Source organism: Macaca mulatta, chromosome 17 (assembly GCF_049350105.2).
Source record: "Macaca mulatta isolate MMU2019108-1 chromosome 17, T2T-MMU8v2.0, whole genome shotgun sequence".
NCBI classification, from domain to species: domain Eukaryota; kingdom Metazoa; phylum Chordata; class Mammalia; order Primates; family Cercopithecidae; genus Macaca; species Macaca mulatta.
The window spans coordinates 16431891-16452086 of NC_133422.1; the positions used below are offsets into that span (position 1 = coordinate 16431891).

Consider the following 20196-nt stretch of genomic DNA (forward strand, 5'->3'; position numbering starts at 1 on the left):
TATTTTTAGTAGAGATTTCACCATGTTGGTCAGGCTGGTTTCGAACTCCTGACCTCGTGATCCGCCTGCCTCAGCCTCCCAAAGCGCTGGGATTACAGATGGGAGCCACTGAGCCCGGCCTTAAATTTAATCTTCATTAACATTTTCACTATCAGTTTCTTAAGTGCAGAGACAATCAACAATAAGTGTAAACCTGCTTTGTAGCATTTGATAATTTCCCTGGTGTAAATACTGCAATAGTGGCTGATTTCAAGCAATCAACATGCCATACTGAAGGCAGAGTTGGGAAAATGTGCAGTAACACACCACTAAATAATATTTCCGTATACAGATACGACATAAATAACCTTAAGAGCACAGATAATGATAAAACATAATAAAATAATTAGAAAATGAAGAGTTTTGAGATTTGTAACCTTTGTTTTTTGGTTTTGTTTTGTTTGTTTATTTATTGAGGCGGAATCTCGGTCTGTCACCCAGGCTGGAGTGCAGTGGTGCGATCTCGGCTTACTGCAAGCTCCGCCTCCCGGGTTCACGCCATTCTCCTGCCTCAGCCTCCGGAGTAGCTGGGACTACAGGCGCCCGCCACCACGCCCGAATAATTTTTTATATTTTTAGTAGAGATAGGGTTTCACCGTGTTAGCCAGGATGGTCTCGATCTCCTGACCTCGTGATCCACCCTCCTCGGCCTCCCAAAAAGTGCTGGGATTACAGGCTGAGCCACCGCGCCCGGCCGTAACCTTTGTTTTTAATAAATCTTATTGTAAGTTCATGTAGTAAGATTTTTAATAATAGCAGTGTTTAATTTTTCTGCTATTTATATTTCTGAAATGTTGGCAACCAGGTATCATCAGTTGGCCCTAGCACACCACCGACTGCCAAGTTTTACTAATGAGGCAACTGAGGCTCAGAGAGGCTGTAACCAACTTGCTGTAGTCACACAGGACAGTACTACTTAGGTTGCTCTAATTCCAAACCTTCTCCCTTCCACTTGCCTCTTTTTAAAACATAACTGATCTACCTACATGTCAGCACCCAAACGTCTTGGTGTGAATGGATTTATAGTTTGTTGAATAAAGTCATTGCTTTCCGGTAGGTGGGATGGGAAATCTGACCAGGCGAAAGAACAGGATGAAGGGAAAAAGAACATCTACTTAACAGTTCAGGATACGGCAGGATATTTTCTCTCCTGGGATTTGGGCAAGCCAAGATTTAACAACCAGCAATTACCCAGCAACTGATAGAACTGATAGAACATTCATTGTTTTTTTTAAACTTTTGCCATTCAGTATTCCTTTTCACACATTTTCACTGTGTGAAATGAAAACGTTAAGACTTATCTCAGCAGCCACAGCAAAGAGCAAGTATTAAAAATCAAGTGAGTTTCCAGGAGAAGAAAACAAAGTTAACCCTCAATACAAATACAACTCCGCCAAAGGTGTGGCCCACCCCTCTCCGCTCCATTATTTTCAAATAAGCCATTTCTGCCCTCTTGGACTGCGAGCTAGTGGCTCCAGGCTGTGACACCACTATATCCCAGCTTCAAATCTCCCCTTGCAGGCAGTTTGGGGGTAAATAATAAAATTAGCATCCTAACACTACAAGTTGTGAGACTGCTCAGGAACAATCTTAATTTGCTTACTGGAACTCCTGTAGAAGATGCTTTGAACCGCTTTAGATACAATAGGTTCAGGTAAAACGGCGCTGCCTTGCCAACCACAGCCCCGCCTTGCCAACCACAGCCCCGCAGACCGGGTCTGCAAATCCCTCAGCTGGCCGAAGGGGCCGGATCCACACATGCGCAGTCAGTCCCGTCGGCTGTGCGCTCAGCCGTGCGCTCAGTCCCGCCCCCAGAGGCGCCGCGCTCCATGACAGCCAGCGGGCGTACACACGCTGACGCTCAGGCTGCGGAGGCGCAGGCGCAGTCGGGGCGCCTTCGGGGCACCGCCGCGCTTTCCCGTAGCGTGTCTTGAGTCTTTATTTTGCGAAGTGCCGCTAGGCCAGGCAGGTGCTAAAAGCCCGGAGTCGTGGACCCCGGCCAGGTCTCAGCAGCATGGAGGCGCAGGGTGTCGCGGAGGGCGCGGGGCCGGGCGCCGCCAGCGGCGTGCCCCACCCCGCGGCCCTAGCCCCGGCTGCGGCTCCCGCCCTGGCGCCAGCCCCGGTGGCGACCGCGGCCTCGCAGTTCACCCTGCTGGTGATGCAACCCTGTGCTGGGCAGGACGAGGCCGCGGTCCCCGGGGGCAGCGTTGGGGCGGGCAAGCCCGTTAGGTACCTGTGCGAAGGGGCCGGGGATGGCGAAGAGGAGGCTGGGGAGGACGAAGCGGACCTGCTAGACACTTCGGACCCTCCAGGGGGAGGCGAGAGCGCGGCTAGTTTGGAGGATCTGGAGGACGAGGAGACCCACTCGGGGGGCGAGGGCAGCAGCGGGGGCGCCCGGAGGCGGGGCAGCGGGGGGGGCAGCATGAGCAAGACCTGCACCTACGAAGGCTGCAGCGAGACCACGAGCCAGGTGGCCAAGCAGCGCAAGCCGTGGATGTGCAAGAAACACCGCAACAAGATGTACAAGGACAAGTATAAAAAGAAGAAGAGCGACCAGGCCCTGAACTGCGGTGGGACTGCCTCGACTGGCAGCGCGGGAAACGTCAAACTCGAGGTATCAGACTTAGCTGAAGCCTAGGGGTGGGCGGTGGAAGAAGAAACCCAATCTTAACGCAAACCGCATCTCCAGGGCCGGCTCATCCGCTTCCAAATGGGCCGGGTTGCAGTGACTGGGTTAGTGGTTGAGAATTAGAATGTTTGCCCTAAATTAAAGTTTATACCAACATGTGCGAAGCAGTAACAGTTCTGTTGCACCCATATGATAGGTGCTGAAATTTCAGTAAAAATAGTGTGACATCGGCAGAGCTGTCATAGATCTGGGATATGGCTGGAAGGACATAGAGTAAATGTTCGGTCTGGTTCATCGCTAGAGACTTAGGAACCTAGATGAAGTTGGTCCTTCTGAGAAAGTCATCTCTTTCGGTTTTCACTACTCTTTTCTCAGTATCCAGTTCTCAGTACCTCTATTCCTAATTCTCCTTTATTTAGTACTTTGTTTTTAGTGCCCTGTTCTGTTAACCCTCTTCCTAGTACCCTATTTTTAGTACTACTATACTCAGTTGCCTGTCTGTAGTACCCCTGTACTTAGTACCCTTTTCTTACAACTCTGTTCCCAGTACCCCTATGTTTAGTCCCTTGTTCTCATGTTCTCACTATCCCAATACTTAATATACCTTGTTCTCAGTATCCTTGTTCTTAGTACCCTGTTTTCACTATCCCTTTTCTTAGTACCCCTGAGGGGGGGAAAAAAAGGATGATAATGGGGTATAAGTCTCAAAAAACTTTTGGATTGTTTGATTTGAACTGAGTCAAAGGTAAAACCAGTGTTCTGGAGTTGGACTTCTGGGTGCAAATCCCTGTTCCATCATTTGCTGGCTGTGTGGCTTGAATAGGTTATGAAACGCTGTAAAATGAGCATTAAAATGGTATGTCATTCACAGTGTTGCTGTGAATATGTGAGCCATTCCATACTGAGTGTTCACACAGTGTCCAGCAACTGGTTCAAGTTTGCAAACCTTTGCTGTTATTATTGTCATTGTTAGTGGTATACTTTGAGGCTGTCACAGATAAGCAGATATTTCTTCTTGTGAGAGCTATATAATCCCTCAGTGTAGAGAAAAATGTAATTTTGTTACAAGTGATCCAAGCCAAGTATGGTGGCAAGTGCCTGTATACCCAGCTGTACTCGGGAGGGTGAGGTGGGAGGATTGCTTGAGACCAGGAGTTCAAGGCTGGGGTGAGCCTTGTTTGCATCACTGCACTCCAGCCTGGATGACATAGCGAGACCCTATCTCCTTAAAAAAAAAAAAAAAAGTGGTCAAAAAATTTTTTTCTTTAACTGCAAGCTGTCTTAGGGTCTTAGGATGTATTCTAAGTCTTTAAATTTCTTAGTTTCAGGCTGAACTTGAAGTGCTCCATTACTAAAATATTAGACCTTGTAATTGTTTACAAATGTAAGGTTCTAGGCCAGGCACAGTGGCTGATACCTGTAAGCCCAGAACTTGGGGAGGCCTAGGAGGGAGGATTGCTTGAGCCCAGGAGTTCGAGACCAGCCTAGGTAACATAGGAGACCCCTATCTCAACAAAAAATTTTAAAATTAGCTGGGTATGTTGGCACATGCCTGTGGTCCTAGCTATTCAGGAGGCTGAGGTGGAAAGATCATTGAGCCCAGGAGATTGAGGCTGCAATGAGCCATGATTGTGCCGCTTCACTCCAGCCTGGGTGACAGAGCAAGACTTTGTCTCAAAAACAAAAAGTATAATATTCTAAATATTTCCAAAATCTACAGTTGCCAGTGTGTCATACTTAATTCACACTGGTTAGGACTGAGTGACTTCTCTTTCCCTTAAGTTTTAATCTTTTGGAGTAAGAGGACTCCTTTGAGTATCTGGTGACTTAATGAAGACTCTTCCTAGAAAAATCCACTATGTAACTTTAATTTTGCCTACTAATTAATGGGCTCAGAACTTCTGTAATCTTAGTTTAAAAACCCCCTCAATCCGTATTCTTGTTATATGTTTTACCAAATCTCTGATTATGGGGAATTAGAGAAATAAACACCTGGAAAAGAATGAAAGTTAGTAAAAGTGATCAAGTTTCTTCCTCATTATGTTCCACAGGTGCTCATTCGCTTCAGAATTCTTTGGAGAGGGAGAAAAATAATATTTTTTCTTTCTTTTTTTTGAGACAGAGTCTCACTCTGTTGTTGCTCAGGCTGGAGTACAGTGGTGCGATCTCGGCCAACTAGAACCTCCACCTCCTGGGTTCAAGCAGTTCTTGTGCCTCAGCCTCCTAAGTAGCTGGGATTATAGGCATGCACCACCACCCCCAGCTAATTTTTGTATTTTTAGTAGAGACCGGGTTTCGCCATGTCGGCCAGTCTGGTCTCGAACTCCCGATCCTCCCACCTCAGCCTCCCAAAGTGCTGGGATTACAGGTGTGACCCACCACACCCAGCTTAATAATACTTATTTTCAAGAAAGAAGTAGTTAACCTATGGCTGCTTACTTTTTTTTTTTTTTTTTTTTAACTACCTAGCATTTACATCTACAGTAAGGAAAATGTGTAAAAGGCAAATTGATACTGAGAGTCTCTCTCTGCACCTCCCACAAAAAGAACCTCATAATTGACTATTTTGTTATTTATTTACTTATCTAATTTTTAGAGATGGGTCTCACACTGTTGCCCAGGCTGGCCTCAAATTCCTGGGCTCAAGTGACCCTCCCGCCTCAGCCTTCCGAGTAGCTGGGATTACCTCACCATTGCACCCAGCTTCACTATTTTGAAATAATTTGCATGACTTTTTAGGGAAGGGAATTAATTGCTATAAGCAACAAATAATAGCTTACTATCCAATTTGTCTTATATTGTGGGATACTTTATCAGTTCTGAGGAGGTAACAAGATCTGTAAGTCTTTATCTTTGTTAAACTGAGTGAGTGTAAAGAAAACAACAGTGCCAGTCGGGATATAATAAGAGCCAACTATATAGTCCGGTTTTAGTAGTTCAGAGGAGGATAGATCATTGTAGGCTGAGATACTCCAGAAAGGCTTTGCAGAGGAAATGTGACTCAGGAAAAACCAGAAAGGATGGGTAATAGTTTACGCTTAATGAGCTGAGTTTCTTATGTGTCAAGCGCTGTGTTAAGCTATAAATGGAGTCTCACAGCCCTTCAGCAATGGGATAGGTACTATGTTTTACATACATGGAAACTGAGGCACAGAGAGGCTAAAGGATTTGGCCTAGGTCATACAGCCAGCAAGTAGTGTACTCAAGCACAAGCAGTCTTATTCTAGAGCCTTCACTTTCACCCCCTTACTGTACTGCTTCCCTAGAATTCTGGTAGATAAAAGGAAAGAGAAGCACATTTTAGTAAAGAGAGAGAAGTAGGAATACAGAAAACACTTTTGTGAAGATAGCAAGTGGACTATTCTGGCTAAAATGTAATAGTTGAGTGGAAAATTTATGAGAGAAACATTTGGAAAGATAGGTTGAAGCTAGTTTTTTCTAGTATTGAATGCCAGCCTATGGGATTTGGGTTTGGAGTCTTTAAATGAAGTGATAATTAGGAAGGAGCAGAGGCTCCTACCCTGATGGAGTGGGTTAAAGTTGAGAGCCTATAGATTTTGAGACTATTTCGAAGATCATTATAGTAGGACTGACAGGTGATGACGGTATCTTCTGCTATGCTATGAGCAGCAAGATTAGAAATTAAGGTCTCTATTCCAATGAAGGATTTATTAAGGTAAAAAAATTAAAGAAATTAAGGTATCTAAAATTATTTCTTACACAAGCCGAGGTTAAGTGAGGAACAAGTGTGTATAATGTCTACTCCACCAATCTAAGAACTGTGCTATATGAGAGACACATAAAGGGACTAGGGATAAATGAATTGACTTCTGTTGGTGGGATTGTTGTTATTAAATACCTGAAAAGCTATCATTTAAGAGAAGGAGTAGACTTATATGGCATAGTTCTGAGGTGACTGGGACTCTTAGGCATAAATCACAAGGAGTATGTATTTCAGCTCAGCTTAAGTAAAGCTACCTAACATTCTACCGAAATATCAGAGCTATTCAAAACCACATGAAGTGTGGCAAAAGTTGGTAAACTCTGTAGGACAAAGAGCATTGAAAGTTTTTGAAAAAGAATTCCAACATCTGTACAAGTTTGGACTAGATGAGTAAAGGTTATTTTCACTACAAGCTTCTCTATCTAATTCAGTATCTAATATTTTGTGATATTAACCTTTTGAATTTGCATAGTGAGGTTGTGAGGGCGGAGGGTACTGTACCGTCAAGTCAATTTCAGCATTCCATTATCTTGCACATAAAAATTAAAGAATCTCATAAATAAAATCAACTCGGGGGTCGGTGGGGGAGGAAGAAGTTATTTTTGTTTCCTCTGGGTATTAGAATTTTCTTTTTACAGTTGTTACGTGTTGAGGCCTAAAATATTTAGGGATGAAATGTTTTCGTAATATAAGGTTGGTAAACTTCTCATAATGAAAGAGATTAAGAGGATATTCTCATAGATAACTCAGAGGCCGGTAGAAAGAAGGCCAAGAGAAAAAAACAGCATAGATAATATTCTAAGTAAAGAACAAAGAGGTTAAATTCATGTAAAGTATGGCTTTCTGGTAAAACATTTATAGTTTTATATTTACTTAGTAAGAATTTTGGATGTGGTATTGTAGCATAGTTTTGTAAGAGTCAGAATATTTCAGTCAGCTAAACAATATTTTGTTATGCCAACAAAATTGCAAGTATTTAAGATGCAGTCAGGTAACTGGGAGTACCTAACTGGTAATAAGTGCGGCTGATTTTGTTTTTGGGCAGTTAAATCTCAGGGTAATGGTATCGTTTTAGGACTTGCCTGTTTTGTTCATACAGGTGGCAGGAGACTATACTAGTGCTTTTTCAAGCAAGTTTATCTAAATTTTGAAAGATTTGGTTATCAATTGCTTCTTTAAACAATATTTTACTACTCCCCCATTTGTTTTGGTTGTTAACTGGGTAAAAGCTATCAGATATCTTATTGAGCAGTGCATAATTTGCCTCTGAGTTCATATATTTCATCCAAAGGCAAGCAGATTATGTTTTGGCCTGGATAGCATTATAAAAAGAGAATGGTCAATTCCACTTGGCATTTTTTGTAATGTTGAAAATAGCTCACAAGTAACTCTGCCTCAATCTTAGTGGCCCACCTCTCACACTGTTACTCTATCACACTGTATCACACACTATTAATTTTGAGACCTGTCAAGAGACTAAAGAACCCAGGTTGAAAGTCAGGTGGGAGAGGGAGTGAGAAGGAATGTTACATCAAATTAACTGCCGGTATCTTGCCTATAATGAAGAACTTTCCAGTGTTACAGAGACTGGGCAAGAAGAAGGAAGAAATGCAAAGACCTGTTCATTACCTCTTTGAAATACCTGTAATCATGACTTATTACATTAACTGTTTATCTATTTCCATTTTTATCATTTATCCCAGGAAAGTGCAGATAACATACTCTCCATTGTTAAACAAAGAACAGGATCTTTTGGGGATCGTCCTGCAAGACCTACTCTTTTAGAACAAGTGTTAAATCAAAAAAGACTGGTAAATATCTGTTTGTAAATCAGTTATAAATGTGTTAACAAACTTTTTTGTTATAAATTGAATTATTGAGATTTTTGAGATTTTAACTCATGACATCACACTATACATCAAAATGAATTCCTAATAAGGAGTCAAAGTTTTAAAAAAAGAATCAAAACTTTACCTCAAAAATCTGTAACGAGATTTTTTTTAGCTTATATAGACAAAATCACAGGGAGAAGATTATAAACTTGACTACATAAAAATGAATGCTATAGTCAAAACTAGTGGCAAAATGCACAATAACCTAGAGCAAAAATACGTACAACAAGTATAAAAGACTGTGGTTATTGTGGCTGATATTTTATCACATAAAATATTCCTGGTTGGGCATGGTGGTTCATGCCTGTAATCCTAGCACTTTGGGAGGCCAGGTGGGAGGATCACTTGAGCCTGGGAATTTGAGACCATTCTGGGCAACATAGCGAGACCCCATCTACAAAAAAATTTAAAAAGTAGCTGAGTGTGATGGTATGTAGCTGTAGTCAAGAGGCTGAAACAGGAGGATTGCTTGAGCCCAGGAGTTTGAGGCTGCAATGAGCTGTGATCATACCACTGTACTCCAGCCTAGGCAACAGAGCACCCTATAAATCACTAAACATGATCAGTTTCCTTATATATATATATAAAATATGTTTCCCTCTTTGACAGCTTCAGTCTTAACTGCAAAGAAAGGTTATTACAACAATTCCTATAATTTGATGAGGAAAACCTTTGACTTCAATACATTGCAAAAGATACAAACAGAAAAAAATAGGTGGAATACCATTAAATGATATGGAAAGGTATTCAACATCATTAAAAATAAACAAAAAGTGAAAATTGTTTAAACGATTACCACAATGATGCAATGATGTTGAGACTTTCATGAAATGGGCATCCTCCTGCAGTTAATGGCATTATATATTGGTATAGCACTTTCAGAAAGCAGTGGGCATTATGTACCAGGAGCCATCCCTTTTGACTCAGACATCACATTTAATATGAAGGCATTTACAGGACGTAAATCCTAAATATGGATGGAGTTAAACATAAAGATATTGCCAGGAATATATTTATCATAAATAGTAAAAAGGTAATTGAAGCAACCTAAATGTCCAACGGTGTCATAACAGCTAAGATGATTTTTAAACAAAACTATTTAATAAATAGAAAACGTACCAAGATATAATACATATAATGTTGAAATCAGGATTTAATGATAGTATGTTCACTTTATTCAGTTTATCTTTTTGCAACTTATTGGGGCCAAAGATTTTTTCTTTATAAATTTATGTATTTTATTATAAAAACATATTACGGGAGACTGGCAGGATGATTGCTTGAGCCTAGGAGTTCAAGACCGAGTGAGCTATGCTCCCGCCACTGCACTCTAGCGTGGGGAACACAGACCCTGTCTCTAATAATCATATGTTAATCATAGTCTGTTATATTTGTTATATTATTACAACTATATTTTAAAATGATGAGTGTACAAAAAGGTATTGGATGTTTTGGAGCAGTTCTATTAGTTTTTTTCCTGAAATTTTGGTATATATCTATATATATACACATATATAAATGCACACCTATATACACAATTTTAAATTTCTTTATGAAGACTTACTTGGCTAATGAGAAACTTGACTTCTAGCACTAGTTTATATGTATGTACAAACTGGCATTTAGCTGCTATTTTCACATGGGGCTCCCTTTCATCTCCATTTTTTTTCTTGCTATAATCCTGGGTCAGTGCTCTTTGTTCTTACGTATTTCAAGAGATATATTTGCTGGCATATTATAGAAGGCGTTTCCTTTGTGTACAAAGTCACCAATAACAGACTTCACCTGTTATTTTTAGGTTTTAGTATTTTGATGTGTGACATCACATTATTTTCAGTTTGCAGCTTAGTTGCAGTGCATCAGATGTAAAAGTGATTTTGATTCAGGCATATTTTTGTGAAATATTGTGTCGTGTAGGGACACATCAGAGTAATTTCATAGCATGAAAACAGTCTAATCACATAGATTAATGCTATTAATAATTTTTTTCTTTTCTTTCTAAGTCGTTACTAAGAAGTCCAGAAGTAGTGCAATTTTTACAGAAACAGCAACAACTATTAAATCAGCAAGTTTTGGAGCAAAGACAGCAGCAGTTTCCAGGAGCATCAATGTGAGGGAACTTATCAAGAACATCTACATGGTTTTTATCTTACTGTAATAGATGAGCATATTTTTTTACCAAATATAAATGGGGTAATAATATATGCCTGTAGAACATAAACATTTTCCTGTAAATGTATGTGTGCATTTGGGGATAAATAAGTATTGCACTTTGTGCATCTAATCTTTCAGATTACTATGAGTTTGAAGAAGTCAGCTTATCTTTCCAAAATAACATTTAATTATAATGTTTTTTAAAAATATATTCCTCTTCAGTCATTGTTACTGAAGGTAATGAAGCAGTTACTTTCTGTGGAAGTCATAAAGTTAATAGATATTAATCTTGACTCATCTAGCTCAGTGGTTCTCATCAAGGATCCATTTGATTGTCATAGTGACCTTGAAAACCATTGGTTTTTAGTGAGTGGTCAGGAATGCTAAATGTTCTGCAGTATCAGGGGTAGTCCCACATACTAAGGATTGTCTCACCCACAGTGCCAAAAACACTCCTAAGAAATGTTGATGGCTATTTTGTGGTGCTAACATGTAGTTGGGGCACCTATAATTGGGTTCTCTTGATAACCTTTCTTTTCAGTTAAGACTGAAGCTGTCAGAGAGGTAAGCACATTTTATATAGATGTAAGGAAAGTGATTATTGTTTAATATCTGTGAATTTAGGATGTGCATCTCTTTTCAGAGGTGTGCTAGTAAAACCTGAGGGATTAACTAAGCACACTGGGATGTGTCTCTTACAGTTGGCTTCTGTCTTTCATGTTACCTGTTAGTGTTGATCTCTTAAAGCAGATATTTCTTGTTTGTTGAATTTGTGAACAGTATAGATCTCAGCCCACCAATGCCAAGACAAAATTATTTTTCTTATACTTATTTTTATTAAACAAAATGAAAAAGATCCTTTTCAAAAAGGAGATCCTGAAAATAAAACTAACAGTCCAGCATTTTGTCATTGTTTTTCACAATTGAGCTATCTCAAAACTGCTATTCCTAAGTAATGTTCAAAAATGATGGGTAATCTGGATACTTTTTCCTTATACTTTCTCCTAGGAAAACTTTAAAACTTTTAAAAAGACAAACCTACCAATAGGAATAACAAATTAAATGTCAAGAGAATATATCCAATATTAGGATATAAATGTATGTGTCTCAAGTTTAACTATACAAAAATTTGTTACTTGTTTTTTAAACTCTATATATAGTTAAACTTAATCATGGCTGTTCTGAGAAGTACTTATGGAAAGCAAGAATGTTTTTGTTCATTTTTTAATGTGTGTGTTTTTACTTGCATATCTGTTTGCTTTTAACAAAATTAATTCATTAAAGTCCAGTTGTTGACCTTTGAGTTGGCTGATTTCTTTATTCTGTTCTTTAGTTTATTCTTACTAGACACAGAGGAATTCTAGTCTTGGTTTTAAAAGTCTCAAGTTGGAATCTTTCAAATGTTTACTGATTTATAATGTCCCATTTCTTTTTCTAGAATTAGAAAATATGATTAATATGAATATTGTCAAATAGTTCTAATTGCTTTTGTATAACTCATTGAAATGGAAATTTTAGTATTTTAAAAAATCATTATTACACCCTCAGTTTGTAACTGTCTTTAGTTTCTAACTTCCTTAGCTAGAAAAATTAATGTTCTACTCATGACCACAGATACTGCTGAAGGTCCATAGATTAGGGCCTGTGTTCAGATAGCAGTTTATTTGAAAATGGACTGACTTCCCTCACTATAGAAAAAAAAAAAATCTGATTTAAATACCTCTTTTATTGAGTTTGAAGGTAACAGTTGTTTTTAAAACATTTTAATGAAAATACTTGACATGTTTAATAATCAGGTGAGTTGATCTCACCTTTCAATCAAAAGATAAGCTATTTCCCTGATTACCCCTGACATATAGTACTCCATCTTCCATTGATTGTTTGGATTATTCTAAACCACTGGAGATGAACTTTCTAAAAAATCATCTACTGCAGCAAAATAAATCTTTCCTCTTCAGAGCTTTACCCTAGTAGCAGAAAAGGATGTAGCCTGTCTTAAGATGTATTCCATAAGCACAGACGCCGATTTTTATGAGCTATTTGTAGCTTGGGCTTTAGAGGACCCGAGAGTGTGTGCAGCATGAAAACCCAAATGGAAAGCTGAGGAAGAAGCCAGAAGACAAGCTATGACTAGCGGGAGTTTGTGTTCCTCCTATAATTACACCTCGAACGATTTACTTTTCTTAAATTGGAGACCATAGTCAGCACTAATCAGATTTTATACCGGTTGCCTTTGAAAATCTAATAAGCAGCAGGATATGTTAATAGTAATATATTAATTAACATTACATATTAGCATTAAAATTGTTAGTGTTTATTATGGCAATATGGTTATATCATTAAACTATACATGCATACCTGTACTTCACCATCATGCTGATTAAAATCATCTGCAGAAACGTGGGGGCACAGTGAGGGTAATTGTGACAGCAGTCCTTTTCAGAAAATGAAGGAAACCAGCCAATACGGTGGCTCACACCTGTAATCCCAGCACTTTAGGGGGCCAAGGCAGGCAGATCACTTGAGCCCAGGAGTTTGAGACCAGCCTGGGTAACATGGTGAAACCCTGTCTCTACAAAAATACAAAAATTATCTGGGCATGGTGGTGCCCCCAGCTACTCAGAAGGCTGAGGTGGGAGGATTGCTTGAGTCCAGGAGGTTGAGGCTGCAGTGAGCCCTGATCCTGCCACTGCACTCCAGCCTGGGTGACACAGCAAGACTCTGTCTCCATAAACAAACAAACAAACAAAAAATGAGGGAAACTGAGTATTAGAGACATCAATATTTTTCTAAGAAAACCTAAAATTGTCTGCTAGTATGGAAACTCAAGTTTGCTTCATAGCAGGGTGTGCTGAGACTCTTAGTTTTGAGTTTCTCTTGTACTTGCAGAGCCAGCCTTTTCTTTTTAAACTGTCCATCATGACATGTACACCCTGCCTCTTGGGGTAATTAGGTGGACCCTTTTGGCCAGGGAAATGCTTGTCCAAGAAAAAACAAACATTGATCTCTTATCTGGGTGCCCTTCTCTGGATAACATGCCCAAATGATATGTTACTGTGTCTCTATTTCTTGTTCACCTCTTTAATGCCAACAACAAAGAATCAATTGCCTTTTGCAATTAGTCCCAGACATTTGCTACCTTTAATGAGTTATACAGTCCACCCAGTATCTCACTTTCCTCAACATGTCCTGCTTTGTTAGCAATTGAAAGTGACTCTAGCCCCTGCCCAGGCCAGGCATTGCCCATTCTGAAGGGCAAGAACAACTTAGAACTGAGACATTCAGAGCAATTCTCAGGTACCCAGTTTGGAGAGGAAGGCTGAGTGCTGAATGCTTTCTGAGCAGCAGCTCACCAGTCCCTGAGTGTCTCTCCGGCTATGTGCTGAAGGTCAGATGCTGGGGCCACTGTGGTGACTATGCCAAGCACAGCAGTGGCAGGAATGGCAGTGTCCTCAGAGGCCAGTGCTGCCTGACTGCCTACACTGTGCCCTTGCTGGGAAATGTAATAGCTCACCCTTAGTGTTAGTAATGGTGATGCAAGATTTTTTGCTCCTTAGTTCAGCTAAATCTGGGTTCTTGTCTCACAGCCAGGAAAAATTAGGTGCGAGGGCACATTGAAGGGTGAGGAGGGCAGAATTTACTAAGCAAAAAGAAAGCTCTCACCAAAAAAGGTGGGGGGCGGGGTACCACCAGTAGGCTCCCACCTCACAAATTGAATACCAGGTCACCACAAACAAGCTGAAGAGACCAGGCCCCTCCCCTGGATAAGGCATGAATTCCTGGTGACTCTGCCCCATTCCCTCAGTGCACATATGGGCCCTTAGTCTGAACCATTCCATATTGACTTATTTCCCATATTATGCACGTGTTAAGGGAAAGAATTTTTCACTGTGGGCGTGTTTAGGTAAGCCCCCTGAATGCAATGACCTGGACAGGTCAGAGGTTCTCTGGTACCCTTCCCTATCTGCCTAGGCATTTGGCTATCTCCTACCTCTATCAATAGGAGGCAGGAATTGATGGGTTTACTTCTAGCAACCAAAATGGCAAGGCTTCTCACGTGTTCTTGGAAAATCAAGAACAGAAATCTCTTAAATAGCTGACATACAGGCATAGCAAGTTGAACAAGATATTGATCAGAACCAGAGTAGCAACCGTATCATAAACTGCAGGTACTGCCTGTATTTTGTGATAAGCTGCTTATCTGAGACCTCTTGATGAACAGCAGGCAAAGTTTTATCAACATGCCAAACACCTGAATGATAGGCACAACTACAGCTTTCCTACTATTTCAGTGTGTTAGATAACTGAAAAGCCCCACAGCGCAGTGGCTCAAATAACAACTTACTTTTTTTTCTTTTTCCTCACAGTGTTGTGGGTTGGCTGAGCTGAGCTGAGAGTTTCTTCTAGTAGTCTTGCTTGGGGCATCTCATGAGGCCACAGTCAGATGGCAGCATGGCTGTGACTGGACAGTCAAGATGACCTCCCATCCTCCACAGCTGGAGGCTTCAAACCAAAGGCCCCTGTGCCGGTCCAACCCATGCTCAGTTTTTGTCATTTTTACACTTTCAGTAATTAAATTGCTTTTCCATTTTGTAATAGTTGAAAAATAATTCAAAACAAAAATATTTTGTGATACATGAAAATTATATGAAATTCAAATTTCAGTGTCCACAAAGTTTTACTGGAACATAACCACAACCACGCTTATTCACTTATGTATAATTTACAGCTCCTTTTGCACTACAGTGGCAGTGCTGAGTGGTTGTGACAATCACAGAGACCACATGGCCCACAAAGCCAAAAATATTTACTATCTGGGCCTTTAGAAATTCTGCTGGCCCCTTCTCCAGAGCCTCTGTCCATCATAGTCATCTCTTTTTTTTTTTTTTGAGATGGAGTTTTGCTCGTCGCCCAGGCTGGAAAAGAATGTTGCGATCTCGGCTCACTGCAAACTCTGCCTCCTGAATTCAAGAAATTCTCCAACTCAGCCTCTTGAGTAGCAAGGATTAGAGGTATGTGCCACCACACCTGGCTAATTTTTTTTTTTTTTTGAATTTTTAGAGAGACTGGGTTTCACCATGTTAGCCAGACTGGTATCAAACTCCTGACCTCAGGTGATCTACCTGCCTTGGCATCATCCCAAAGTGCTGGGATTACAGGCGTGAGCCACTGCACCTGGCCCACAGACATCTCTTCATTCAGTAGTCTAGCATGGGGGCTTGCTCCCAAGAGTAACGTTCCAAGAAGATATGCCCCAAAGTGCAAGTACTCATTCAAACCTCTGCTTGCATAATGCTTGCTTGTTGCGGGAAGTCAGGGACCCTGAACGGAGGGACCGGCTGAAGCCACAGCAGAAGAATATAAATCGTGATGATTTCATGGACATTTATTAGTTCCCCAAATTAATACTTTTATAATTTTTTATGCCTGTCTTTAATGTCTTAATCCCATCATCTTTGTAAACTGAGGATGAATGTCGCCTCAGGACCCTGTGATGATTGCGTTAACTGCACAGATTGTTTGTAGAGTATGTGTATTTGAATATGAAATCTGGCACCTTAAGAACATGATAACAGCAATTTTCAGGGAATAAGGGAGATAACTTTAAAGTCTGACTGTGGGCTGGGTGGAAAAGAGCCATATTTCTCTTATTACCGAAAACGGGTAAGATAAGTATCACTGAATTCTTTCCCCAGTAAGGAATATTAATAATTAACTGCCCTGGGAAAAGAATGCATTCCCAGGGTGGGGCCACTAAAATGGCCGCCCTGGGAGTGTCTGCCTTACACAGATGTAAATAGGGATGAAACACGCCCTAGGGTCCTGCAGCGCCCCCAGGCTTGCTAGGATTAGGAAATTCCAGCCTGGCAAATTCTAGTCAGACCGGTTCTCTGCTCTTGAACCTTGTTTATCAATGACAATGCATGCACAGCTGGACATGGACGTTCATTAGTGATTCTAGTTTCGCCCTGACCTCCTGCCTTGTGATCTTTTGTCGTCCTTGAAGCATGTGATCTCTGTGACCCACACCCTATTCATGCACTCCCTACCCTTTGAAAATTGCTGATAAAAACTTTTTGGTTTTACGGCTCAGGTAGCATCACGGAACCTGCCGACATGTGGTATCTCCCCTGGACACTCAGCTTTAAAATTTCTCTCTTTTGTACTCTTTCCCTTTATTTCTCAGACCAGCCGACACTTCGGGAAAATAGAAAAGGACTCACGTTGAATTACTGGGGGAGAATTTCCCTCGATACTTGCTAACATGCCATTGGCCAAATTAGGTCACACAGCTAACCCAAAGTCATGCGGGTGGCCATCAACACTGGGATGTGTGTGGCTCATTGGAGGTCATTGAAGTAAAACCTCCCATAGTTACACAGTAAGTTAGTCAAATTCTTGGTTTATTGGACAGCTGACAGCTGTAAGAAGGACCCTATGTTAATGGAAATGGATACAACCTAATAACATGAACAACAGATAATGGTTTTTAACCATTAACTTCCACTGATGATGGTTCTGATTAGAGCACAAGATAACTAGTGAAATGAGAGTTCCCTTAGCCCCCTTGCAGGGCATGCCACAAGGGTATGGCTCTCTCCTTTCGTCTCCCTGTTGCTCAAACCCATAGGAGGAACATACAGACAGGCAGGTGCAGAGGCCTTGGGGAGCGCTTTTGGGCTTCGGCCTAACGGCAGCATCTAGGGATGGCTGGCTGTGACTCCTGAATCCCAGGTGGCCGTGTGTTACAGTGTGCTCTTTCAGCTCTGCCGTCTGCAGATGGATTATGTTAATCAGCTCGATAGACCCTGTGCCTTATCGTAAGGGCAGTGTCCAGTGTGACGGGTTTCTGTACCCCACGTTCTTGCCCAGCATACCAGAAGAGTCGGATGACACGTGGACTTGAAGGATGAGTGCAAGGTTTTATTGAGCGGTGGAGGCTCTCAGCAAGACGGATGCAGAACCAGAAGTGGGGCACGGAATGAGAAGGCGCTCTTCCTCTGGAGTCCTGCCGTTCTTGTTTGACATTGAGATGCCTCTTCCCTTCTCTGCCGTGCGCCCTGCCACTCCCACTCTTTGTCACTCTCTGCCACTCTCTTTCTCTGCTCCTCTCAATGTTCAGCCACTTGTGTCTGTGCCTGCTAAGGTCTCAGGTTTATATGGCCATGGGATGGGGGCATGGCAGGCCACAGTGGTCTTGGGAAATGCAACATTTGGGTGCAAAAACAAGAATCCCTGTTCTCACTTAGGTCTGTGGGCACAGGCCCAAGGGTGGAGCCCTCGCCTGGGACCCCACTCTTCTCTACCCAGCACTTCCCTGCCTCCCTCCAGTATCAGTCAGCAGTAGAGTCTTGTGATAGGCTGGATAATGGCCCCCCAAGATATCCATGTGCTAATTCCCAGGATTTGTTGATGTTGTCTTATGTGGCGAAAGGAACTTTGCAGGGGTGCTTAAGTTGAGCATTCTGAGATGGAGAGATCAACCTGAATTACCTGGATGGGCTCAGAATGTAATCACAGGTGTCCTTACAAGAGGAACGCTTGCTTACAGAAGAAGAAATAGGAGATGTGATGATGGAAGCAACAGGTTAGAGAGATTCAAGAAAAGCATAGCCAGCCAAGGGAATGCAGGCAGCCTCCAGAAGCTAAAAAAATAAAAATAAAAATAAAAAAAAGCAAGAGAACGATTCCCCCTAGAGCTTCCAGAAGGAACTAGCCATGCCACCACCTTGTCATTATCCCAGTGAGACAGATTTCAAACTTCTGGACTCAAGAACTGTAAGGGTAAGAACTGTAAAATAAATTTATGCTGTTTTAAGCCACAAAATTTGTGGCACTTTTTTACAGCAGCAACAGGAAATTAATAAAAGTCTTCCAGTGCTAGGGGTTGAATCTCATCACATTTCTAAGGCAAGCACTGCTTAGTATCTTGCTTATTTAAAATATAAACTTAGCTAGTATAAACAATAGTGACCAACTAGATTGTATGCTATAATACTTGTAACTAAATGTAAGAAAAATGATTGCACACTCTTTGTTTTCTTGTTTGTTTTGAGACAGAGTCTCACTCTGTTGCCCAGGCTAGAGTGCAGTGGCACAATCTTGGCTCACTGCAACCTCCACCTCTCCGGTTCAAGCTCTTCTTGTGCCTCAGCCTCCTGAGTAGCTGGTACTACAGGCACACACCACCACACCCAGCTAACTTTTGCGTTTTTAGTAGAGACAGGGTTTTGCCATTTTGGCCAGACTAGTCTCCAGCTCCTGACCTCAGCTGATCCACCCACCTCGGCCTCGCAAAGTGCTGGGATTATAGGCATGAGCCACCGCACCCAGCCAATTGCATACCCTGGATCAAAAAACCATTTCCCTCAAGTTAGAATATGTGATATTTATTGTACATTGAGTGCCCTCTGCTGCTTACCCAAAGCTTTCTAAACCTTAACCAAACTCGTAAAGCTTATAAGCAGTGGGACAATTTGGAGCCTTAAACTCCCAAATTCTGAAATGTCTTCCGACACGATTTTCCACAGCAATCTGTAGCGTGTCTGGAGCAAGGATGGGGGGATCATGATTCAGGGGTCCCCAAGGAGGGTCTATCATAGACTGTTGCTTTTTAAAGTAACCAGTAGCAATGCTTTAAACTGTCATTGCAGATTTAAGAACCTGTGGTCCAAATGTCTCAGTTTAATATGTAAAACCCTTTACCTCCAAGCTCCTGCCTATTTCTGCCTCTCTCCTTTACTTCAAGCCATCATGATTTACATGGTATAATGCTAATGGATCATTGTTTCACAGAAGTTCTTTCCATCCTTTTAGTTCTTTTCCACTCCTGCAGCAAGATGAAGAGCTCTCTCTTGTCCTTCAGCACTGAGCTTTGTATTTCCTTTTTATGCCAAACCAGGAAAAACAAATAGTAACTTTGCCAACTTTTGTTTGCAAACGCCTTTCATAGTAATCTATAATCTCACCAACTCCTTTAGAAAACAATCATCAATGTAACATTTTTTTCATCATGTATGAAAGAAATGATTTTAAGTTTAAAATATTTTATTGTATATCAACATGTTTTAAACATTGTACTATAATCATTTCAGTATACCTTTAAATATTTTATTAAGACAAATTTCACTTTCCACAGTCATGTAGTGATGGGCTATATTTAATTTGTTTTAAAATAACTGAGTCAAGAAAAGCAAGTGTGTGAACAATGAACTGTAAAATGGTATAATATTTAGCTTGAAGACTGAATGGATAAGAAAGTATATACTATTATGGCATCAGAAAAGACAAAACACTTTTACAGTATGATGTTTGGAATATTTGAAATTAAACATCAGTGGATCATTTTGATAATATTTATGTATTTATTTTTTGAGATGGAGTCTCGCTCTGTCACCCAGGCTGGAGTGCAATGGCAAGATCTCGTCTCACTGCCACCTCAACCTCCCAGTTTCAAACGATTCTCCTGCCTCAGCCTCCTGAGTAGCTGGGATTACAGGTGCCCTCCACCATGCCCAGCTAATTTTTGTATTTTTAGCAGAGACAGGGTTTCACCATGTTGGCCAGGCTGGTCTCGAACTCCTGACCTCAGATGATCTACTCACCTTGGCCTCCCAAAGTGCTGGGATTACAGGCATGAACCACCGCTCCTGGCCTATTTTGATAATTTTTAGGCTTTTCCTTCCTAAATGATGAGACTAGAGAGAAGTTAGCCTGCCACTTGCAAGCGTTCTCTCCAAATAACACATTGCAGGTGG

General features: G+C 41.2%; 2 protein-coding genes across 5 annotated transcripts in view; one reads left to right on the forward strand and one right to left on the reverse strand.

The window, feature by feature from the left end:
- The window catches only part of SMAD9 (SMAD family member 9), a 112566-nt gene that overhangs the window by 15939 nt on the left and 76431 nt on the right, over positions 1 to 20196 (reverse strand). The window lies entirely within an intron of this gene.
- RFXAP (regulatory factor X associated protein) lies at positions 1916 to 17999 on the forward strand. 4 transcript variants are annotated; one of them, XM_077973556.1, is made up of 3 exons: positions 1916 to 2653; positions 15331 to 15454; positions 16533 to 17999. In XM_077973556.1, the coding sequence occupies exons 1-2, from the start codon at positions 2054 to 2056 to the stop codon at positions 15436 to 15438; spliced, it is 708 nt and encodes a 235-aa protein (XP_077829682.1). In that variant the 5' UTR covers positions 1916 to 2053; the 3' UTR covers positions 15439 to 15454; positions 16533 to 17999.